The sequence below is a fragment of the Anastrepha ludens genome, chromosome 6 (genome assembly GCF_028408465.1).
Source record: "Anastrepha ludens isolate Willacy chromosome 6, idAnaLude1.1, whole genome shotgun sequence".
In the NCBI taxonomy this organism is placed as follows: domain Eukaryota; kingdom Metazoa; phylum Arthropoda; class Insecta; order Diptera; family Tephritidae; genus Anastrepha; species Anastrepha ludens.
Genome location: NC_071502.1, coordinates 33912698 through 33937776, shown reverse-complemented (window position 1 = coordinate 33937776; position 25079 = coordinate 33912698). Strand labels below are relative to the sequence as shown.

General features: G+C 35.4%; 2 protein-coding genes across 3 annotated transcripts; one reads left to right on the top strand and one right to left on the bottom strand.

The window, feature by feature from the left end:
* Nucleotides 1-1907: 1907 nt before the first annotated feature.
* On the top strand, nt 1908-21695 carry LOC128868670 (inactivation-no-after-potential D protein). 2 transcript variants are annotated; one of them, XM_054111015.1, is made up of 14 exons: nt 1909-2169; nt 7873-7943; nt 8002-8091; nt 11493-11615; nt 12882-12954; nt 13010-13182; nt 14267-14357; nt 14432-14787; nt 14859-15011; nt 15106-15177; nt 15372-15483; nt 18152-18291; nt 21083-21379; nt 21437-21695. In XM_054111015.1, the coding sequence occupies exons 1-14, from the start codon at nt 2142-2144 to the stop codon at nt 21623-21625; spliced, it is 1968 nt and encodes a 655-aa protein (XP_053966990.1). In that variant the 5' UTR covers nt 1909-2141; the 3' UTR covers nt 21626-21695. The 2 variants fall into 2 exon arrangements, with proteins under 2 accessions (XP_053966989.1, XP_053966990.1); XM_054111014.1 differs by having other exon boundaries at nt 1908-2169; nt 21083-21695.
* LOC128868671 (60S ribosomal protein L23) lies at nt 21691-24624 on the bottom strand. Its single transcript, XM_054111016.1, has 4 exons — nt 24516-24624; nt 24312-24395; nt 24122-24249; nt 21691-21921 (listed from the first exon to the last, which is right to left on the bottom strand). Exons 1-4 carry the CDS (start codon nt 24526-24528, stop codon nt 21724-21726), a joined length of 423 nt encoding a protein of 140 aa, XP_053966991.1. The 5' UTR covers nt 24529-24624; the 3' UTR covers nt 21691-21723.
* Between the last annotated feature and the right edge of the window lie 455 nt (nt 24625-25079).

Genomic DNA, 25079 nt, shown 5'->3' with positions numbered 1-25079 from the left:
AAGTAAATCATGGACTTGTGCCTTGTGGGTAATGGGTTGCATACGTCCAGAATTAAAAAAAAAATCGATATTTTTTTGCAGATTATAGTTTTAGACGTATTTCTGTAGAAGTGTATTGTAAAAATTCCTCATAGAGACAAAGTTACAGTAGAAAATATAACTGCCCGACGAGAGATTGATGCGTGAGTTTGACCTCGAGCGAAATTCACTTGAATGTTTAAACTCGTTTTTCTCGATACGATGATGCGGTATTTTTTTAAATATTCAAAAGTGTTTTTTCTATAGTATGTCGAGCCAGATTTGTATAAAAAAATTGTATAAACATAATTAAAGTATGACGTCTATTACGTAAAACGCATACTTTTTTTAAAATGCCGTAAATTGCAAAATTTTTCGAAATTCAAAAATCCGGCTAGACAGACTATAACTACATACAACTTTATTTTGCAAGAATTTTCTAACTTTTTACAGATCCATCAACATTTTAAGTAGAAATGATGCAAACCGTGGAGCAACTTATTTCCTTGTAATTTGGGTCACGTGGTTTTTATATACTAATTTTTGTAAAGAAAAATTGAAATAAGTTTTTTTATAAAGTTCAAGTACTAATAAACAATGTATACAATTTTTATATATTTATTTCTGTTGCTATCCCTTCTAAAAACAGTTTTTTAGCGCATTTTTGGCGCTGCTGGACGTATATAACCGCTTAAATCTGCTTAATCTGTGGCGAATTCCACACTCTAATTAAAAATAATCTAAATGAAAAAGGTCTTCAGAAAAATTTACGTATTCTAGTACTATTTTGTTGACAAGGAAATCTTTCACCTTTCTAATTTATATATGCATTTATATGCACATTTCTATACACAATGTAATTTTTTAAACTCTTTTCTAATTTACTAGCAATGATGGGCCTTGTCGGAGGTAAGCTAATCAGACCTTGGTGAAAACGAAATTGTCAAGCGATCAGACGATTAACCAACCGTTGGTTAAAAGCAATATCAATCAGGTATTGAGCAACTGGCCCTTATTCTTCTAATCACTAATGATTTGCCTGCTATCCTGGAAACACTCGTGTAATTCACTCATATGCATTCATAGATTAGACGAATATTTTAAACATACATACATACATAATATGTATGTACGTAAATATGTTATTGTATGGACAGAGCTTCATACTTCCGAAGCTCAATTGGTAACTGAATATTAGTCATATCCATGTCGATTATTGCAATAATTTTTCGCATGTACACTGCAGTAAATATACTTTAATGCGTACTACACACAATTTTTGGAATTGTCATGACCAGTGTAATATCTTCTTTTTTTTTTTGTTCTTAAAAACTACAAACATTCGCATGCCAACGATATCGATCCGTCTTTGTTGTGTCGGCTTCAGTTATGTGGCTTCCTTCGTGGCGTAATGATTTCCCTACAACCAAAGCATCAGCTTTCAATGTACCAGGTACGAGTATATGTACCTCCGTATGTATGTACGACTGTAATACCCGCAAGAATGCATATTTGTTTATGTACAAATACTGTAAGTAAATTTCCTAAAAACTACAGCATGGCAATACTTAGAACAAATGTACATACATACAAGATAATGCGTATTTATTTGCTAGAATCAGAAGTACTAAATTTTAAATTGTTTAATTTAAATGACTTGTAGACTCTCTTTATTCTTTGGCGTGTACGAGTGTAACCGCTTTCGTAAGACGTGTGGCATAAAGAATAACAGAACAGTAATTATTCTGCCAGCCCTTAGTTGTATAAACCCAATGCACTTACAGCTTAGCCCTCCATTGGAATCAATAATCAATAAGTACATTCGACGCGTTCGCGTCATGGGAATAAAAAAGTCAAGACAAATGAAACAAGTCAGTTAGTTTAAGCGCTTCACAAATCAGTTTAGGCGCGATTTTCATTTGGATAGTTCGAGCTTGCTCGTGAGCTCTTCAAAATTTTCTTTCGTTACACATAAAGGAAATATGTGCAATGCATTGAAGGAAAAAATTATAATAAATGGGAATTTACATAAATACTAAAAAACTAATTTTAACGAAAAAAATTCTCAGGGTAAAAAGTAACTAAACTTTAAGAAAAAAGTCTTGAATAATTTTTCCCCCAAAATGGTGCAAATAAGTTCTGGCAGTGGTGGTAAGTCGAACTTTACCTGCGCGCAGAAAATATTTATCCACATAAGAATATTCGGGAACTTCAACGATCGCTAACTTGGGATTATGATTTCGTTTTTTTTTCAAATTACATTTATGTATAATTTTATGATTATAGTGAGAAAAAACTCTAGTTCAAAAACAAAATTTAATTTAATTTAAAAATGGGAAAAGTGATACTTTAATCTTTAAAATTACAACGATGTGACCTTGGCTAATAAATTTTAATTAGCCACACAATTTAAAATCAACTTAAAGTGCGAATCAACTTGTTAAGCGATAAGTATTTTTTTACCAGCATACGCGCTCAGAGAGGAAAATATTTATCCATATACTTGCCCTAACCGCTGAATTTCGGCAATTAATATGATTTTTGGCAATTTTTTATCTGACGATGCTAGCCGTTTTCTTCTACATAAAAAAATTCAAGCATGTATTTTGTATAAAGGGAAATGCGTGGCAACTCAGCGAAAAAAATTGTTAAAAATCAGGGTTGGGCTTTTTGCACTACCACAAAAAATAGTGATAGTTAAAATAAGGGTTTCATTAGCACTAAATCTTCAGTTTTTCAGTGTTTTAACTATCCGCTTATTGCATTAATTATTTAATGGACTTTTGACAAAACCTGTTAAAAATCGGTGGTATTTTGTAGTGACTTAAAACTTGCACTTTGTTATACTAAAATTCATTGGGCTATAAAACTGCATACCCAGCAAAATTCTAGAAATACTTGGTTTAATAAAACTTTGAAAAAGAGTGGTGTAGTTAGAGTTTTGCAATGGGGTGTGTGTATTGAGAATAAGTCGTAGGAGTGCGAATTAAAAAAGGCTAGGACAAGTATTAATTTACGTACAAGGCTATACCTTCATAGGTGCTTTGGGAGATCTCACACACCTTCACCTCCTGGCATAAAGCCTTGAAGAATTCACTCAAAAACTTGAATAGTTTAAAATATTAGATATATATACCAAATTATGAAGCTACCGATGCATGCCGTTTGTGGGTGACTATCACTCGCTGCAGCCCTAACTCAGAGCCCATTGTGGGCATGACAAATCAAATGATAGATTTTTCTAATAGCAGGCAGCACTCGGCAGGCAATGACAAACCTATGCGTAAATTTCTACCATGAAGAAGCTGGCCCCTCCATTTGTAAAAAAACATAAGGGGTTAGGGGTAGTCAGAGACCCGAAAAAATGATGATTTTCCATAATTTTTTTTTTTTTTGCTAATCAATGGCTTTATTTTACTAAAATAAAAACATAGCATTAAAACATCATATTTCGACTTGACTTTAGTAAAATTTCAAAAAAAAACAATAAAAGTTATCGCTGTTTGTGTGGCGCCCGTTTCTCCAGAAGTCCCTTGCGGTGATCATCACAAGTCCTTGGAGATTCATCTAAAATCAATCGGACACGAGAAATTAGTTTTATTAATAAATAATCTTGTACCTGATCGAAGAAGCTTTTTTCAAAATTAACAATATGGCAGCCTCAGAAAATATTTTACAGATTTTCGAGAAAAAACCTACAATTAATTCTTAAAAAAATCGAAACTTTTTCGAAAAAACAAATCCTTCGATTTGGCACGAATTTTTCTTGTTTTTGAAAAGCAGCACAAATTTTATTGAAATCTACGAAGCGGTTTTTGAATTACAGCGATCACCAGTTCAAAAAACATGGTTTTACGAAAAACGCATTTAAGTTTTGCTATCGAGCTCCAGAGCGCCCAAACGCGCTTTGTTACTAACTCGAAAAGTATTCGTCGGATTCACTTCAAATTTTCACACAATATTTTTAAGATATTTAAGAAAATTCAAAAAAAATAATTTTGTTATTAAATCTGACTAACCCTATAAAGACGCACATCACCAACACATACATGTAAAGTATATTAGAAATTATTGTATAACGACTAGAACTATTATAAGGAAAGTAAAAACATTTTTCATTTATTTCTACGATTCCGATTCTACGATTTCCATGGTTTTATCAACATTCGACAATAGGCCAACCGCTAGTTGGGTCAGTGCAATATTTTTTGCTCTGGTTTTTGACCTCGCACTACGAGCTTCTAAAGAATCTAGCGAATGTGATCTGGCCTCACCAAACAAAAGCTCTCAATAACTTTTATGAAGCGTAATGACTCGTTTAAATCGCAATTTACTCATCGGAAAACATTCACAACTTTTTACCTTTAATATATTTGAAGATTATCCATCTGTGATAAGAAAAAGCTATGAGAAGTTTCCCAGCAATGCAATTCCTATGTTCCTTCGCTAAACTTCTTTCCCACTTAACTTTTGAACATTGCTTGAAATACTTCGATTTACGATTACTAAAATTACTAATTTGAAATTAAAATTATTGTAATCGTTCATCGAAGGCTTTAGGATGTACAGAATACGAAGGGAGTGCCCGTCTCGTACTGCTATTCGCTTTCCGTGAATTTGATAGAATCATTGTGCCTGTGGCGTCAAACTTGTGCAATTTATTCATGTGTTGCCTGCATTCTTGTTCGCGTTTTCACATTTCTCTCGCGCAACTGCAGCGGCCGCCGTAGCCTGCAGCGTTGGTGTGCGAATACCATTCGGAAGTGCGCAAGTTCAAATTTCTCTGCATGAAACACCAATGATAGACAAAGTTTTTTTTAATAGCAGTCGCCCCTCCCCGGGCTATGGCAAACCTCCGAATGCAGCAGTATGACGTCACACCTTTCAAATGGGCGCAATCTTGTAATCTATCATTCCTGTACGGAATCATCGAAGATTTCAACATGCAATGCGACTGACCGTGCAGAAATCGACAGATAGATTCTGTGAAAGAAAAAAAAACGGTTGGCACGCTTTGTTGAATTTTGTCAAAATAACTTAGGTGCTTACTGTTAGAATCAAGTCGATGCGAAGTTATAAAAAGAGTGTAAGTGATATTTACGCTCAAATAACAGTCTAATTCGGCTTAAAAATTTGTTGTATGGAGTCCTCACTGGCAGAACTTGTTGAAGAAGATGGCGTGAGGCCTCCTTGGACCGCTTCTCTAACGTTGACATCGTATGCACAATTTCTGCTGTACTTTCCGCAATCAGGCTTAACTTAGGCTATGGGCGAGGCTGATGGATTCGAAGAAACTTTGAGTTCATTCCCGCGTAGCTCTCCTCCGAACTTAAGCGATGGCAGGCCTGCACACTAGTGCAAAAATTTTCAAGGAAATAAACATCTATTCCGACACCCAAGCGGTTATCAGAATCGGAAAAGATATTGCTCTCAAGACTAGTCGGCGAGTGGTTGACTTCCCTTTCGAACACATCCAAATACTTTGATATTAAACTCAAATCGGTTTCTAGTCGCCGATGAGCTAGCTAGGCAGGAGAGCGAAGACAGCGTTTGCATGTGGCGGATGAGGATTATTTGTCCACCCGCGGATAGGAAGCGCCCCAGAAAGTTTTAAGACTTGCAAAAGCCCCAACTCTCGATTTTCATGAGTCTCCTAGCCGGGCTTATCCATCAGGGATTTGGAGAGACTTGGCATTACTTGTTGCAGCTTCATATCTGGAGGTCGAGATGACATCATAAGTAAAAATTTAGCTGAGAATATAAAAATGTGGCCTTAGAGAATTTTAGGGAATATTTCATTTCATATTACATACATTTTGCATATACATTTTCATTATGCGGAAACTAAGCGTGGGGACTCCAACTTTGGATAAACTAACATATGGCAAAATGCAATAAAAATATGAAATGAATTGTTGAAAACAGGCGAACTCGGACATAGCATAACTTTTACATCGTTCAAAAGGAGAAGCTTTGGAGCTTCAAATTATTAGGAGGCTTTATTTCTTAAGCTGCTTTTGATTTTATAAATCACTAGAACAAAATATATCTCTCAAAAAATCTCTTAATGCACCATTCGCCAAAATGTGAGCCGATAGATTTCCAATTATTAGAAAATTTGCCAATCGGCTATTTTGGACTGAGGCATTTACGGAAGCAATATTTTCGGCAGGTGCGTTCAACTGGCACAGGAGCATTTAATGGAGTCTTTAATACAACAAACTGGTTTATTTGTAGGCTTTAATATAGGAAGAAGTAAACTGAAAAATTGTTGGGAAAATTTCATAATTTTAAGATTTATCCAATGTTGAAAATTGTGGCATGAAGTTATTTAAAGTCCAATATCTTCGGTTCATTTTAATATTTTTATAATTTTTTTTTGTTTTTTATTTTTTTCTAACTATAAACTTCTATTTGGAATATACTTACTTTCCCGTAGTACCTTTTTTCGCATGTCTTCTCGTTGTTTTGCGCCGATCTTTGCTTATGTCAGGTCGTGGCGTGGACGCAAATAAGCGAGATGTTGTAGTATCTTGCTTTAATGGCGATTGAGAAAAGTCACTCGTCTACTACTACTACATTACTAGCAGCTTCACTAGACGCCACAAAGTCTCATGGTTGTCTCTCTTTAGCTCGTCCATCGAACTCTTAGATAGCTGTGAAGTCAGCCCTTGCTCTTGCCATGGCAGACAAAGGCACGTTTCCTTTTAAGGTGTCGGGCATTCTATATGCTTGCTCTATTATCATAGCCCTTAAGCGGTTATATACCTTGTGTTGGACTAAAAAATCGAAAAAATTTGTATGGCATATTCTAGAAATACATCATCTTAAAAATATAAATTCAAAAAATCATAAAGATCGGAGCACTAGAACGAAAGTTACAGACCGTGGAAGCGTGCAAATTATCCATAAATGAAGTACACAAACTTTAGACGCGATTATCTCGAAGTCGTGTTTTTTGAAAATTATCGTCGCGATGATCATTATTTATCAAAAACTATATGACCGATTTGCATAAACTTTTTTTTAATTATTCGAAGTTACAACCTCGTGAATCTGAACTGTTCACTTTTTATAAATATTTGCGTAGTGCGCTGGAATTAATTTTTTTTTAACTTTTCAATCCCTCAAAAATCGTTTTTTTGGTGCAAAGCGGTTTTCATATGAGAATTTTTTTTTTTTTGGGTAAATAAACCGTTCAGATGGACTAAAAAACATTTTTCTACAGTAAACATTTAATTTTTTTGATTTCAGTTGAGCTGCTCATACGCTACCGTGATCACCGCAAGACTCTTCTAAAAAACGGTGTTTCGGGGGAGGAGCGATATCAACAATAAATAATAACATTTTTTAAAATAAAAACACCAAAATGTATTCTTCGAGAGTTACCCCTCAGTATGTTATATCATTTGAATAAAAGTTCTTAAACATAATTATTTAAAAAAAATTATGACAATCGTCCTTTTTTTCGGGCTCACAAGGTATATAACCCCTTAAAACGTTATCCGTTTTCGTGATCAAGTGGAGAGTATGAAGTTGTCTTACCAAGACCTTATTTTGTTTGTCATTAGAAATGGTTTTTACGCGAACTCATTCACTACAGTTAATGGCCATGGTCATGGTTAATAATTTTAATAATTTTCAAACCTGGCTCATTCACAAAACCTCTTCAGTAACATTTTAAGAATGTAAAATGCAAAAAAAATAAAAAATTTTATAATAATAATAATAAATTAAGAATACAGTTTTATTTAAATACAAAATTGTTATGCTCCTATTACAAAGTTCGATGCTTTGCATACGTTTGATTTTCTCTTTCAATAATTAAATACAAAATGCTTCTTTTTATTTCAGATCTCATTCACACAGTGACTTTGGACAAAACAGGGAAAAAGTCATTCGGTATTTGTATAGTTAGAGGAGAGGTGATAACTTTGATATTAATATGAAGATATTCTGAATTGATTATTTACTTACCACCAGGTGAAAGACTCCCCAAATTCGAAAACATCAGGAATTTTTATAAAAGGTATAGTTCCAGACAGCCCCGCCCATTTGTGTGGAAAATTAAAGGTAATTTATAAACCTCTTTGAAATCAAATTCGAAAACCGCTTGTAAAGAAACAATATTTAGTTTGCAACCAAGACTTAAAGTAAAAGGTTTAAATAACTGAGGACCCACGAAAGATTATCAACATGAAGAGCTTTTTCGCGTTTCAACGAACGCGTTTTTGAAATATAATTACTTGATTTCCATGATCGTCATGATTGAAATGTGCTTACATACATATGGACATATATTTTAACCAAATTCATTTGCCTATTTCGTGATACGCAAAACATTACAAAATACTGTAAGGTAAATACATCGAATTCCCAGTATTGAACTTTTGGAAGAGGCATTCGCGACTGGTTGATGAAGACCCCAACAAAATATTGTTCTTACCTAAATATCTGTGGTCAAAAGCAATAACTGCCTAAGTTAGTTCGAGAAAGATTTTTTGTATACTAACAAAGTCCACATTTACATGAAGTCCCTAACATTTTTTTTTTTTCATTTATTTATAGAAACATATTGCCTTGACGTACGGATTTCTGTAAGCTTTACAGTTAGTATTGATTATGACCACAGATAAATGAACTAATGCCACTTTAAAGACTTAACATTACTTATGGAGGGATATGAAATTTATAATTTATAAACAAAATAAAGTTTCAATTCTCAAAATGCGTGATTGAAAAAATTAGGTTTCATGAGCGAGCATGAGCGTAAGCCAAAATGGCATATGCGCTTGGCACCTTGATCAAACAATTCCCGGAATAAATTCAGAAAACTAAAAATATAAGTATATATTATATATATTCCCCAAAAGTGATATTATCACCCTCAAAGTACTCCCCATCAACTGCAACACACTTATGCCAACGTTTGATCGTGATCTCGAAACATTTCTGGAATTCTATTTTCGGTATAGACATCAGGCCGTCCTTAATTTTTCCTTTACTTCCTTTAGGCTGATAAAATGCGCTCCGCATAGTGGTTTTTGGACTCGATCAAACAGAAAAAAAAACACACAGGGAGTCAAATTAGATGAATTCGTTGGCTGTCGGTTGGTATTTGTTTCGTTCTTGGTAAAAAATTCACGGATATTGATGACACTGTGCGTTATTATGGCGCAAAATCGACGAGTTGCTTTTCCACAAATTCGTTTTTTTGCCGAAATGCTTCACGTAAACGTCTTATTACCGATCTGACCTTTTGGCAAAAATTAGTGGTATACCGTGGTAATCCATGAAAACGGTGAGCATCGCTTTCTTTTTTGGCTGAAATTGACATGGGTTTTTTGGTTTTGGTTCATTCGGAACTCTCCACTTACTTGCTTGATATCTGGATTGCGTGTCGTACTCATAAGCCCTCACCTCCCAAGTCTCGTCTCCAGTAATAAAGCTTTTCATGAATTTTGTGTCGAATTCAGCCTTGGAAATCATGTCTTTGGCGATATCTACGTGGCCCATTTTTTGCATGAAATTCAGGCCCTTTGGGACCAACCTTGCAGCAACATGGCGCAAATCCAAATCGTCAGTTTTCGATTTCGAAGGCCTTAATCGTTCATGCCACTCGTAAACGGCTCATCCAAACGGGTCAAATAACAGCTCAGAGGCAGTAATAGACGGTCTGAGGAAATCCGTAAACGACGTCTACTGAGGTTGCAAAATATTATGGTATTGCTGCCAATGCGAAATTCGATAAAGCATTTTATAATAAGCAATAACAAGCCAAAGCATCTATGGACAGAAGCTTTTTTCTGTTATATGAACAGATAATTAATAATATCTAACAAAAATTTCATTAGAATTATATCTACAAACTTCTCTTCTTCGCCGGTGTCCATTTAATTTAGTTCTTACATTGACGTTTTTCCTTACACTCGTAATAATAACACTGTGCGACAGTGAAATTATACTTTTATGGAGACCTAGTACAACTTGTAGGTTTTGAAAAACTAAGAAAAATGGTATAGTTGTATGCAGTACAGTGTACTCTTATGTATACATATATACTCCAATAAATATTACGTATCTATAATAACGCATCAAAACGCGCCCTTTTCCCATTTAGCGTAAGTTATACCAACATACCAAATTAGTAAAAAAAAAAAAATCTTAAAACTCACACAACTCTATTAATTTTAATTCAATTATAGTCAAATATAGCTCATTCGACGCAAAATTAAATTCACTATAACAGTAGTGTACTAAAAAAATCCTCACTAACGGATAATAACGTAAAAATTATGTCAAAGTTGAAAAAATATAGAAAAAATAAAAAAAATCCTAATACTTCCGTCTACAGTCTCGTCAGTTGTCATTTCAGAAAAATTGTCAACACACTGTCAAAAAGGTTTGTTTTTGTTCTTTCGAACTAAAAAAACAAATTCGAAATCGGATGGAAATTGGCGAAGTTAGGAGTGATTCTTCACATCAACCTACTGAAAAACGGTTTTATGGCCATAAAATGAGATTTTGGGGGTGTAGTGGAAATTTCTGCTATACCATTTTTTTTAGTTTTTCTATGCCCACAAGTTGTGCTAGGTCTCCATAAAAGTATATTTATTTTTTTTTTTTTTGTCACACAGTGTAATTACCGATAGCACAGAAAACACGGGGTTGTACGGAAAATAATATATTTATAATTTTTTATTTAATAATCTCGTGTTTCGGGAAAGAAATTGTGTATGGGTAATCTTGCTTTTAATTACGAATTGGGAGTTAAGCGCGAAAAAGTAAATAATCGGGTTATATGTGAACCTATTATAAGGGCGCAAAGATGGTACTCGCATAATTGTATCATAGTGAAACTCCTGTTTCAGCCACTAAATATCAACAACGTAGCTCCCAATTCGGAAATAAATGTTTATATATATATATAATTGGCGCGTACACCCTTTTTGGGTGTTTGGCCGAGCTCCTCCTCCTATTTGTGGTGTGCGGCTTGTGCGGCTACAGTTTCAAGCCGACTCCGAATGGCAGATATTTTTATGAGGAGCTTTTTCATGGCAGAAATACACTCGGAGGTTTGCCATTGCCTGCCGAGGGGCGACCGCTATTAGTAAAATGTTTTTCTTAATTTTGGTGTTTCACCGAGATTCGAACTAACGTTCTCTCTGTGAATTCCGAATGGTAGTCACGCACCAACCCATTCGGCTACGGCGGCCGCAATAAATGTTTATTATTTGCCAAAATTGGTCAAGCATAAAGCAAAGAGGCACTATATCGAACAAAATTTAATGGACTTTTTGGATTATCAGTAATCTATGTTATTATAATACATATTTACTCAATGCTGTCAAGCTTTTGAGCGAGAAAATATGGGCAGTGTCAAAATAAAATATGAGTTAAAAAAATACCTGTACTAGGCTACTTTACTTAGATTACCCTCCTTTTAAATTTTATTTACCGAGTTATATTTTAAGGTGGGCGATCGAATACTATCCCTCAATAATAAAGACGTGCGAAATGCTACAGAACAAGCCGTTATCGAACTAATTAAAGATGCTGGCATCAAAATAAATCTTGAAATTCAAACTTTTGGAAAGGTACACATACATATGTATTTATGCTTTGCTGGATAACACTGATCGACAAAATTATCTTTTAATTTGTCACATGCGCTTTTTGGTACGTTTACTTTATTTTGACTCCCCAAGGTGGAAAACAGGTGTAGAGAAAATGTGTCTCCCACACATTTTTTTCTGTGACAGTCACTTTATATTTTATAAAACAAAACTCTGAGACCTTATTTAAGCTACAAATCTTCTAAACAAGCCGGAACTACATTTACCTTGGTATTGTTTTTCCATGCCGGAACTTAATAGAACCTTTCTTCATGTTCGTCGCTAACGTCTCCTAGGTCATCGAGAAAGAAGTCAAGATGGGAGTGTTAAAGGTCACAACATGTTTCGACGCCGTATTTATTTCATTTATGTTAGTCAAGCAAAGGTTAGGTTAGGTTCAGTACATCTGGCTGATCTGAATAGATCTCATAAGCATCACAAGGGTCCGTAGTTTTACCAAAGCTGTTGGAGTCGTGTTAAACATAGTCGTGATGCATGTCTTGGCGAATTTTAAGAAAGGAAAAGTTTTAGGCAGTTGTAACGTGTTCTGTTTAGAGCAGGGCAGTGGCAAAGGAGGTTGTATTGTACTCCTTTCCTTTTCACATATATTACACGCGTCGTTCTTTACCAATCCTATTTCACTATGGAGTGAATCAATGCCCCGCCAGTACTCTAACTAATAGTCAAGCAAAAGAAGCAATCAGTTATGTTGTCTTTTTGCCTGGATCATAGGTTTTCCAAAAGCCATACAATGTGTTCCTTTTGCCTAACAAGTAAGATTCTGTACTCATGTCGTACAGTGAGGTACCCCATACTTAGTTTGATGAGCTACAGAGAAAGCAAATCAATCACGACAACACCACTTCACTGATTCAGTGAAATTTCGTCACTGACTTTTAAAAGTCTGTTCATCACATACGAGGCAAAAACTGTTAGAATGAATCCTTCCTTCGTATGTTGAGAAACTAATAACATAATTGCTTTCTTTTGTCGTAATATTTCCATGTACAAAGCATTGCCGTTGGTCTAGCGCCACCACCTTTAATGAATGTTACCGTAATATTAGCAAAAAGTACAGTAAAATAATAGGTAGTTGTCACAACAAATCTGTGGTTACGACTCGTAACTTACGAGTAACAAAAAAAGTAGCTGTGTCGCAAAGTCTTGTCGAGCAGTGCATATATCCTCAGTAAATCCCGATTGAATCAGTACTGAATAGGTTTATTTAATTTTTTTCTTTACATATAGGATGAGAAGAAATCGAACGAACGTGAACAACGTGAAAATGGCTATGTGCAAGCAAAAACTAAATTCGCTCCAGGTAAATATTTACATACAAATTTACGTAAAATATTATAATACGATTTTGTTTTAAGAACCGCCGATGTCGACGAATAAGCCGAACGTGGCTCCGAAAGAGGCGCCTAGAAATTCGACGTTTTCTGCCTCCATTCGCGCAAAACCTGCTGCGAATTATACAGCTAACGACGATGATGACGAAGACACACGAGACATGACTGGCCGAATCCGCACAGAATCTGGTTACGAGGTGAATCAATTTGTTTTTATTCGAATGATGTGGGTGTAATATTGGCCAGTGATTGATGCGATAAATTATAATTAATTCTTAATTAATTAATTGTCCGTGGTGAAAAATTATTCGAACCAATCAAGAATTGCTATAGTTGAACATCAATTATCATCAGTAGAATTTATTGAAAACTGTAGAAGAACTAAGACTTTTGTTAATGTAACTTAACACGACTTATGCAATCTCGTAGAAATTAATCAATGCTATAGTTCTCCTCCTACTAATAGTTTAGTCATTTAAGAAACTTCCTTAAAGATCGACATTAATTTTTAGTGTTGAAGGAATTCGTATATAAGGAGGTTATTTTTGTTACATAAATGATAGGTAAGGTTAGGTTAGCCAGGTTGCTTGCCTAAGACAAGCCCTAAGGCCCTTTTATGATACCTGCATTTAATTTCCATCCCCTAACTTAGTTGCTTAAACCACTTAGATTTCCCAGGTCTTCAAAAAAATAATCGCCAAGATATTTGGCACGGCTTCTTTAAAGTGCAGGACATTCACAGAGGAGGTGTTGTACCGACTCAATTTCTTTTTCATCTCCACCCACAACTCCTGCAGAAGTCATTGTGAGGTACACACATTCTACTGTCTAGGGTGCCAATAGCTCAATGACCCGCTATAACACCTGTAACAACGCTGGTAATTGATCTGTTGAATCCAAGCAGACATTTTGTCCTTTTAATATTCATTTTTGGCCATAGCGCTTTGGAGACCCTGCAGTTAGTAGCCAGAGACCGCCTTCTATTGATTTCCGCGTTTACACTCAAGTCAATCGCAGCGTACAGTTCATCTACCACTCTCTGAAGGTCAGACTCAGAGCCTTTCCTTGCACACTCATCCGCTCTTTCAATAAATTATAAATATTGGTACGAACTTATCCGTTTCTTTTTAAGCATTTAATAATCTCCTTATTGAGTAAAATTTTTCAAAAACGTTCCAGACACCGCTTTGGGTACCGTAGATATATCTTTGATGCTACTAAAGATATTGAAATAGTCTAAAGCAAACGATTAAAATAAATTCCAATTTACTCAACATACAGATCGATCGAGCATCTGCTGGTAATTGTAAGCTCAACAAGCAAGAAAAAGAACGAGATAAGGAACAACCCGATGAGTTCGGATACACAATGGGTATGTACTCGTATGACGCGAATCGAATACTGGCATCTGCGTTACCGTAATCGTATTCTATTTGGTTATTGCAGCGAAAATAAAAAAACGTTACAATTTAATGAAGGACCTGCGCAAAATTGAAGTGACGCGAGCGCCAAATGTTTCGCTAGGCTTGGCATTGGCCGGTCATACGGATAGAAGAAAAATGGCCTGCTTCGTCGCTGGCATCAATTCCAATGGTCCATTAAGTGCATTAGATATAAAAGCAGGCGATGAGATACTCGAGGTAAACGGCAATGTTCTACAGAATCGTTGCCATTTGAATGCATCCGTAATATTCAAAAACATCGACTGCGAGCGAATTATACTTATTACGTCACGCAGAAAAGAAAATGACGAAGGCATATCAGTAAAGCCCATCAAGAAGTTCCCGAAGGAAGTCGATGATGTATGCGGCACTAAAATCATATAAAAATTATTTATTCTGTAAAAATTCCGTTTTTTTTTATTGTTATACAGACAAAGTTCTTATTCGAGCTGTATCCGAATGCGCGGTCAGTGCAAGTTAAAAAAGAGGGCTTCCTTGGTATTATGGTAATTTACGGAAAGCATGTCGAAGTGGGCAACGGCATATTTATATCTGATTTACGTGAGGAGTCCAACGCCGTAGCGGTAATTTTCTAACTGGTCAAATGCACTGATCACTCTAATCAGTGCCGATAAACACTTTTTATCTTATTTTATTCTATTCTGAATGCTTTTACAGGCTGGAGTAAAAGTTGGTGATATGTTACTTGCTGTCAACAAGGATGTTACTACGGAATCGAATTATGATGAGGTATTTACATACCTTGTACATTCTTTTTTAAATCGAACGGAAAGAAAAAAATTTCTTCAGATTTTCAAACCGCACATTTTATAATGTTAATTACCACAATTTCATAATTATTTTTAGATTTATTACACACTTTACATTACTGATAGTTGGAAAAATAATTTAGATAAGAGCGTATAATTTTAATACAATCTTAGGCAGTTGCTCTGATAAGACGCGCCGAAGGCATAGTTACACTTGTGCTGTTAACTCTTAAAACCGAGGAGGCTCTAAAGGCTGAAAAAGAGGTTGTGGAGAAGAAAAAAGAAGGTTCGAACTGTTTAATTATTATTTGCTGTCACGAAACAATCTTTAACAAGAAAGTTCCGCTGTTGTTTTCAATAGGCCAAAGCACAATTAAGTGTCAAGGCTTCACGCACTAGAAAATTATGATGGCAAACATATGAATGCATTGCCACGGTAATTCGCAACTGCCATGATCACAGGTTTATTGCATTTAATTGCGAAGCAACATACTATTTTTTATACTAAAATGCTTAAAAAAATGTGTAAAATTACTATATTTTGTTATGTGCAACTTTGATTTGGTCATAATATTACTGAAATTGTCAAAAGTAGTATTTTAATGGTATTACCTGCGAGGTGTAGCAATTAAGTTCCGGAAATTTATTAATAACTCGAAAACTCTTTGATAACAATAACGCGTTTGATTTAGGCACAAGAAACTAAACTTTTGGTGTTAAACGGGTCAACTTCAGAGAATTACCTCCAATCATGCGAACACCGTTGGAATCGTTTTGTAGAGTTAAGGACTGTTTAATTGACAAATTCTCGGAACTTATTGCCGCACATACTGGTTGTTGAATAAGTTTTGCGGTTCGACAAGAGAAGGCATTTGGTTAGGTTAGATTGAAGCGTTAGTTCTGTCGGGCACACTCAGGCTCATAGCCCATTGTGAAACCAGTGTGTGCTTTTCAAAAATTGAGATCTTCCAACTCATTAAAAAATTGTTTACCGAGAATAGTAATCATACGTCTCGATAGAGCAGAACAGTGGCACAGTAGGTGCGAGATTGTCTCTTCCTCGTCCTCATCTAAACAACTTCTACAGAAGTCATGTGTTTGCACACCCATCCTTTAGGCGTGTCTACCTATTAGGTACTGCCCCGTTATGACTGAAATCAGTGTGCTAAGACTGTGTTTATTTTGGCTTAGCAGAGCTTCTGTGCGTTTAGCATCGAGAGTCGGCGACAGTTGACAGGCGATTTTGCAGGTGGCTTCATTACGCCATCTATCGTTTGCTTTCCTTACGATTTCTTCAAGGATGAGTAGCTTACATGTTTGTAAGGCTATGTCATTGGCTATGTACTCATCAGTCAATTTGGTACCGAGTCTCGGTAGTTCATCGGCTCTACAGTTACCCTCAATGTCCCGATGGCCAGGAACCCATGTTACTTTTAGGTGAAATCACTCAGCCATCTCGTTAAGAGATGTGCGGCATTTCATGGCTACCTTGAAGGTTGATGACTGTTTGGTGAGGGATTTTATCGCCGCTTGGCTATCAGTGAAAATGTAGATATCATTTCCGGATATCGCATCACACTGTGTCAGTGTGGCGGCTTTCAAGAGAGGGCGTTGCTACTAGTCCTATTTTTTTATGTTTATGCTCTTCATATGAACGTTTGTATGAGAAGTTTAATTTCAATCAGCCAATTCATTCTTTGTTTACAAGCCATTTATGTTAGTGTCGACCAGTATCAGTATTTCCTACAATGGAAAAAGTCAAGTATCGTGCAGTGATTGAATTTTTATTTTTGGAAGGTTTAAAAGGAAAAGAAATTCTTGAACGAATGTTGAAAGTGCATGGGGACTTTTCGGTAGAAAGATGGGTTGCTGAATTTAAGGGTGGTTGTACAAGCCTTAATGACGAGTCACATCAAGGACGTCCAAAAACAGTAAGAACACCAGAAATCGTATTGGAAAATAGTGGACTGACTGAAAAATATTTAGCAGAAACCCTAGACATCTCGTTGGGTAGAGTAAACAATATTTTGACTGAAGTATTGAGCTTCAGAAAGCTGGGTGCGCAATTGGTGCCGCATTCGCTAACAATGGATCAGAAACACGTTCGAATGCGACTTTCTCAGCAACATTTAGAGCGTTTTTCGAAAGAATAAAGTGGATTTTGTGCGTCGATTCATCACTATGGATGAGGCTTGGGTGTAACACCATGATCTTAAATCAAAACAAGAGACTAAAGATTTGTGTGAACCAGGTTTTTCGGCTCCGAAACCAGTTCGTGTCCAAGGTTCGTGTTAGCATTATTTTTTTGGATGCGAAAGAAATGATGTTTGTGAACTGCAAACTGGTGAAACAATAAATTCTGAATATTATTGTAACCTTTTGGAGTAACTGAACGAATAAATTCGTAAAAAAGACCCAGTTTGTAAAAGAAAAAAATTATTTTTCATCACGACCGCATTTCGACAATGAATAAAATCCTTGAATTAAAGTTCGAATTGTTGGAGCATCCACCGTATTCACCAGATTTGACCCCTAGCGACTTCCATCTGTTTCCAGACCTAAAAAAATGGATGCATGGAAAGCGATTTTCATCAAATGATGAGGTCATAACAGCTGTAGAAGTGTATTTTGCAACCCTTCCAGATTCTAACTTCAGGGATGGAATTCATAAATTGGAATCTCGTTCTAATAAGTGTATTGAAGTGCAGGGAGACTATACTGAATAATTAAATGTATTTCAAACCATGAAATTGTGTCTTTCGAACCATATAACTTATTGAACAGCTTAGTATGTACATACATATATGTATATGTAAGTAGAGCAAACGGAAAAGAAAAAATAAAATTCGCTTTTCGGAATAAAAGAATGATTCGTGAACATTTCTAAACGATTCTTTCTTAATACTGATACAAAACTAAATTTTTTTAAATATTTTAATTTTTTCTCTTATCAGAAGCAAAAGCTGAAGCCGAAAAACCACAAGATCCTTCCGTTGCGGAAATCAAGGCCAACAAGAAGATTATTATTGAGGTGAAAGTGGAAAAGAAACCACTCGGAGTAATAGTGGTTGGTGGCAAAAACAACCACGTTAAGGTAACCAAACTAAAAAATCTAATTTTCCATAAATTAAAATAAGGAAATGAGAAAAATATTTTTTTATTTATTTTGTAATTTATATTTCGGTAGGAATTTTTGTAGCTTATTTAATTCTAGTATAACGAAAGTATAAAAAGCCGTTCGGAGACGGCATAAGACTGTAGATATCTCCATTTTGAACCACATCAAGACGCACACCCAACAATCACACCCTTTGTTTGCCAATTATATGGACAGTAAAGCAATGATGATCATTTTTACTGAATGGTCTAGTAAAATAGTTACTTTGTACAAATCTATTTCAAAAAACGCAAAATAATTAACAATTCGATATCCACAATTGTAAGAAGCTCGAAAAATTGGAACTTATCACATTTTGAACTGGACACTAAAATATTGCACTTTTATCGATCTGCAAGAAAAACGGAAATTAATTAGTTTTTTCAAAAATTTGTTTTTTTTTTTTTTTAATTTCTTAATTCATTAGTATTTTGTTGAGTATCCATTCTTTTTCAGAACTGCTTCACATCTGCTAGGGAAACTTTCTTTAACTTTTGGCATCTATCCAAATGAATAGAGTTCCACGCTTCCTGAACTCCACGCCTATGTTATGAGCCGGGCACAAAAGAGACCCTAGAGCATGTCTCTCTCGAAAATTATGCTACCTGGGTGTTCTTAGTTTTGAAAGACTAGAATGTATCCCTGAACTGGAGCTTGAGCGACTCTTAAAATACGCGAACAGTACGCGCATCTTTAAGCGATGCATATTTTCGATAAAATAGGACTCTGATCTGCTATCGCTATGGGCCAAAATGGTCTCTGCGTGGCTTAAGCCAGCTAATATAACCTAAGCTAATCTAAAAGGAAGAGAGTTCCACGATTCCTGTCCTCCTTGTCATAATTCATTGACATTTTTAATTCTTTTTTTGCTCAATCTTAACTTTAATATTGTTCTACAGATTTTCAATGGCGTAAATGTAGGGGCTTTGAGCTGGCCAATCTAGAATTGCCATTTTTTTTCTTAGGAAAGCCCATTTTCCATAACTTGTACTGTATATTTGGTGTCGTTATCAATTATGAATAAGTGGCATGGACTCGAATGAGTATGGCTACATCGCATTTTTGAGAATATGAAGATAAGCAAACTTATCCATATTGCCCTTTATTCTTACTATTGGTCCAACTACATTCCAAGAAAATGATCCCCAAATATTCTAGTTATCTCCACCGTGCTTTACGGTCTACAAAAGATTGAAATCACGATGAATAAAAGTCTTCCCATTAGGACAAATTATATTAATTTTAGTTTCGTTCGTAAAAAGTAGTATTTTCCAAAATTTTACGTCTTTGCTTCTATGGGCAGTTGCAAAAAACAAACGACCTTAATTTTTCTTTTTCAACAGTAGTGGTTTTTTCTGATGACACGTCCTTACAATTTATTTTCGCTAAGGCGTCTTCGCATAACTGTGTTTGATAAATTCCTCATTTATTTCCAGCGTTATCGCACGAGATGACTTAAAAGGGTCACGCTCACTTTGCTTAACGATGGCTTTGTCCTGCAGAATTGTAGTCTTTCGCGCAGGCATCTTTCGAGCAAAATTTTTGTCTGTACTATTACATTTGATGGCGGTCGCCGTAGTTGAATGAGTTCGTGCGTGACTACTATTTGGGAGTGAGTAGGTTCGAACCTCCGTGCATAAAACACCAAAAGTTTTTTTTCTAATAGCGGTCGCCCCTCGAAAGGCAATGGCACACCTCAGAGGTATTTCATGAAAAATCTCCTCATATAAAAACATCTGCGTACGGACACGGCTTAAAACTGTAGGTCCCTCTATTTGTGAAAAATAAAACATCAACGCGCACACCACAAATAAGAAGAGTTAGTCTTCTAAAAAATAACAATTCGTCTAGAGATCACCTTAAGTGCGCTATTTCTCTGTCCATAACTGCCTTATGGGCATCAGTCACCATCGCCATCTTCACTCACACATGAAATGTTCCGCATTCAAATCCTTCGGCCAGTGGCTCATGCTCTTCGAACTATCGTATTTCGACCCCTCTTCTTTTTTCGAATAGGTTCCTCCTTCTTAATACTCCCGTTTCATGTTGAGTTTAAATGTGCCTGGCATTATCCGTCCATGGGGCCAAATATAAGAACTCTTTTTGAATTAGACTCCAAGTACAATTTGGATGTCATGGTAAGGCAATCTTTGATCGCGTCGTTGTTGTAGCAGCATACATGTACGGGAAGTAAATTCTGACAAAGCAGTCTTGATGAACTTATTTATTTATTTAGTTGTTGTTGTTGTAGCAGCATAAACATTTCCCATACTTACATACGGGGAATGCTGCTGGAGTGCCGGATATAAATCCCGTAGGTAACGTAGAACCGACTGTCGTGGAAACGATTTATTTATTTGGTGTCAGTCTCTAATTCAAAATTAATTTTTTATATAATTATGTATATAAATTAGAAGATAGGAGCAGTCATTCAAATTTTGCAATAGATACCTTCCTACTAAAAACCAAAAACAAATAAAAAATGCAATACTGAAATTCATATGCACAGCCAGAGGTAAGAATATAGACCAGAAGTAGCCCATTGAGACAATACTGAAAACTTAAGATAATCTGTGTAATCATTGCAAAATATTTTATATTATTTCAATTTAGTTTCGTTTATTTTAATAACTTCTCATAAATATTTGGCAATAGACCTAAAAGCACTTAAATTGCGCCAATTCTTATACAAATTTTATAACTGCTTAACGAACTCTTTTATATCTAGACTGGATGCGTTATAACACATATCTATCCTGAAGGAGCACTAGCGGCGGATAAAAGACTTCAAATTTTTGATCATATAGTGGAAGTGAACAGTCGCCCGATAATTTGTACCGAAATGACGACACTTAAAGTACATCAAGTATTCCATACAAGCTACGAGAAAGTCGTGACATTCCAAGTTTATCGCGCAGACCCAATAGAAATGGAAAAGTTCAATGTGGAATTTATGAAAAAGCCAGGAAAAGATCTGGGCCTTTCACTGGCACCAAATGACCGCGGCTGCACAATTTCAGAAATAGTAAGTTTGCCTGTTTGGATCCTTTCCAGTTCCGTTTACAAGGAAACTCTCTTTCAGATTCCTTCGGGTTATGCCGAAATAGATAACAAATTGCAAAGAGGAGACATCATAACGAAATTCAATGGTGATTCCTTGGAGAATTGTACTTTCGAAATTTGTTATGCGTTGTTCAAAGGTGCCAATGGAAAAATTTCGCTGGAAATCTCAAGGCCCAAACCTACCTGTCGCACTGAAGCGTCCAAATAAATCATAAATAATAACCATACAAATTTGTAAAAATAAAACATTACATTTAAATAAACAATACGATATTCTAGTTGGTGTTATATCATTTATTTTCAAAACTATGCGATTGAGCTGGCATTAGATGCAATACGAGGCCACAAGTCAGCGCATTCCTTCGCTACAGGACCAGTGATGGCGGAACCTTTCATTTCACCTTTATTGTTCACTATCACCCCCGCATTATCTTCAAAGTATATAAAGACACCATCCCTCCTTCTGAATGGTTTACGTTGTCGGATTACTACTGCTGGCATAACCTGAAATGAGAAACATATTACTTAGTTATTGTTGTTGTTTCGCAACAATATAAAATATTACGCAGAAGTTGTAGAGCATAGGATAGTATTGCCGCACAATCAATTTGATTGCTAGTATATTCTGTATGCGCTTGAATAACTTTGAAAGTCAGCCTATTCGCATCTTCCCAGTTAAATAACATCATCTCCATAAACAAAAACTCCTCTTGTTTCTTAAACTTTCCTCGCACTCAATTATGCAAATCTATTATTTTAAAATATAATACGGGGATTATCTATGTCGAGCACGTTTATATGTACAATAGCATGAAATGCCAGAAACCTATACGGAAATGTGCAAGAGTAAGAGGGCATCAAGAAGTGTGAGTAGCTCTATATTCAACAAGTTATTTATATGGAAGAAAAAGGCTAGCACCGCCATCAAAACAAATTGTCAATCATCAACGGCCGCCTTCAACTTGCACTTCATTGCACTAAAATTTAATGGCTATAAATTGCACATTAAAAGTTATTCTAAAAAGTCTGATCAAGTTTGAAAATTTTAGGAATTTTCATAATTTTTACACAAAGTTTGAAAATAAAAAAAAATCTATATGGCTTGTTTTATGAGTTAAACAATTAAAAATAATAAGTCTCAAAATAACGCCTCGCTTGGTTTTTTTTTTTTGCCCACGAGTGTATATAATATAATATTTAATGTAATATGCACCTGTTTTCAAAATAAAAGGTTCTCGACGAATTGCCAAGCTTTGACTAGAAATTCAATACCAAATTCAAAATTCAATTCAAAAAATTTTAAAAAACTGTTTAATCAGAAAAAAATCTGTCTAGCAGTTTTATAGCCAATTAATTTTTAAATAAAAAAGTGCAAGTTTGAAGTATCTCAATTGCTTTTTGATTTCACTCCCTGACATGGCAGGTGGGCGTGAGTTTCGAACGATTTCGCTCTTAGACCAAGTGCCATTGAGATACATTTATTTTGTTGAAGTTGGGTTGGAAGGACCGACAGAGATGACTAAATTAGAGCTCCAACCATTCTCAGCAATTTAGTATACATATATACACAATTTATAAATATATAACGGTTGTTTTATGCGAACAAAACTATAATACCTTTGGGCACAAGTGTGCGAGTACAAACATGTGGGCTCTAAGAGCGATCGCCTCTCGGCAGTCAGCGGCAAACCTTTCGAGTGTATTTCTGCTATGAAAAGGCTTTTCTGCTGTAGACGCAGCGTACGCGCCGATTATATATCACAATGGTGAAAACTCTTTAGTTATTCTAGTACATTTAGTACATGTGTATATATAAATACCTATATTTATTTATTTCCTATGACATAGAATTTCTTTTAGACTATTTAACAATTATGCTTAAACAAGGGCATCGAATTAAGAATATTAGTAAAAGTTATTTTAGGCAAAGAAAAATCAATGTCGAAAGATATGATTTGATTATATACGCAAACATCCCTGCCAGTAGGAGCATAGCCGGCATGATGCCTTCAAACATTATCAGCACAGAAAGGCAACGAAGCACGAAGATACTTCCGCGGACCGTTAAAATTTAGTTTAATTTATTTGAAGTGAATTACAAAACCTATCCCATTATACCATTTTTTCAAATTAGCATTCATAATCTTAAACGATCCACGCATTACAAAAGAAATATTGATATAATTTTGCGAATATTTAATTTATTTTTTTTGCGGATAGAAATACAACTGCATACAACACTCGTGTCTATCACGATAAGCGGTCGTGCATAGAAATACATGTGCGCGGCACAGAATTCACAGGGCAAACGATAAAGCATCTATGTTTAGCCGATAAATTTGCAGAAAACTTTAGTGGAGCACCAAACTAAGCAAGGTTATGGCACAAACATTACAATTGCAATTAACAGTCCTCTAATACACTTATTAAATCAATTAATCAAACATTTTCCTCCCGACAATACAACATTGGTCTCAACCACATTTTATGGAATTGGTTACCCAAAGGACCAATTGAGTCATTATCAATGCCGCTTTGCACACTATCCTATTTATAAATGTATGCTAACATCCTAAGCGCTTATTTACACTGTACTAGTGGGGCATATATTTAAAAACAGATTTAAAGCCAGTATTTATGCACAAGAGTTGAGATATTAAAGGAAGCTTTATACACATCACTTCAGTTGAAAGGGCACACATACCTTTTTTCTCAGCTCAGGTTTACCCTTCTTCACTGTAGCGACAAACATGTCACCAACTCCAGCAGCTGGCAGACGATTCAATCTACCACGAATACCATGTACAGCAATAACGTACAGGTTCTTTGCACCTAAAATAAAATTTTGTATATAAGTTAAGACGAATCCACACGCACAAAGCAAATTAATGTACCTGTGTTGTCGGCGCAATTCATCACGGCGCCCACTGGCAAACCGAGTGAAATGCGGAACTTTCCTCCCGCGGTACCACCACGTCCTGCAATTCACAAAATAAATAACATTTATTTCACCAATAAACACAGTTAGTGTGGCGATTTTCACAACATTTTAATTTATATTCGCTATAAATTCTACGATTTTTAAAGATAAATTTTACCTCTCTTCGACATTTTGCTGCTCGGTTGTTAAGAAAAGGAAGTAAAAGAAAGAGGCAACTCAATTTATAAACCAATGTTGCCAACTTCCAGCATTAAGATGAAAGGCTCAATTCCGCGTGCAATAGTCGATAACACCAAACTCGTTCTTTAAGCGACAACTAAACTATACTACTGAGTGGTCAACAATCTTTCACCCTAATCGAAATTTTTCATATACACACAGTGCTTAGGCCTATTTATTATAATTACATATTTATTTATTACTTTTGGATTAATATTTTTGTGCATAAATGGATAATAAAGGTGGAGTGGAGGCCTTTCGATCACATGAAACATTGAAGGCAGATTTGGCAACGCGTTCTTTGTAGAAAATGTTTGCCAAAGACTTTCACAAAAATTTTGCTTAACTTACCTTAAAACTTCGTTAGCACCCATTTTTTGTTCTTCTGTTTAGTTTTGTCTTTTGTCTGTTTTTGCCATTTTAGTTTTGTTTCAGTTTCATCAATTTTTTATCGTGTTATTATTATAAGATTGTTTAATCCTAACTAATCAGTTGATTCAAA

Excerpts from the sequence above, each read along its gene's own strand:
- LOC128868670 (XM_054111014.1), top strand. The coding sequence starts at position 2,142 with ATGGTGCAAATAAGTTCTGGCAGTGGTG. Across the intron at positions 8,092-11,492 it reads ATTTGTGTGGAAAATTAAAG|GTGGGCGATCGAATACTATC; the intron begins GTAATTTATAAA and ends TTATATTTTAAG. Across the intron at positions 15,178-15,371 it reads CGGAATCGAATTATGATGAG|GCAGTTGCTCTGATAAGACG; the intron begins GTATTTACATAC and ends ATACAATCTTAG.
- LOC128868671 (XM_054111016.1), bottom strand. Across the intron at positions 24,250-24,311 it reads GAATTGCGCCGACAACACAG|GTGCAAAGAACCTGTACGTT; the intron begins GTACATTAATTT and ends ATTTTATTTTAG. Across the intron at positions 21,922-24,121 it reads AACCTGAGCTGAGAAAAAAG|GTTATGCCAGCAGTAGTAAT; the intron begins GTATGTGTGCCC and ends TTCTCATTTCAG.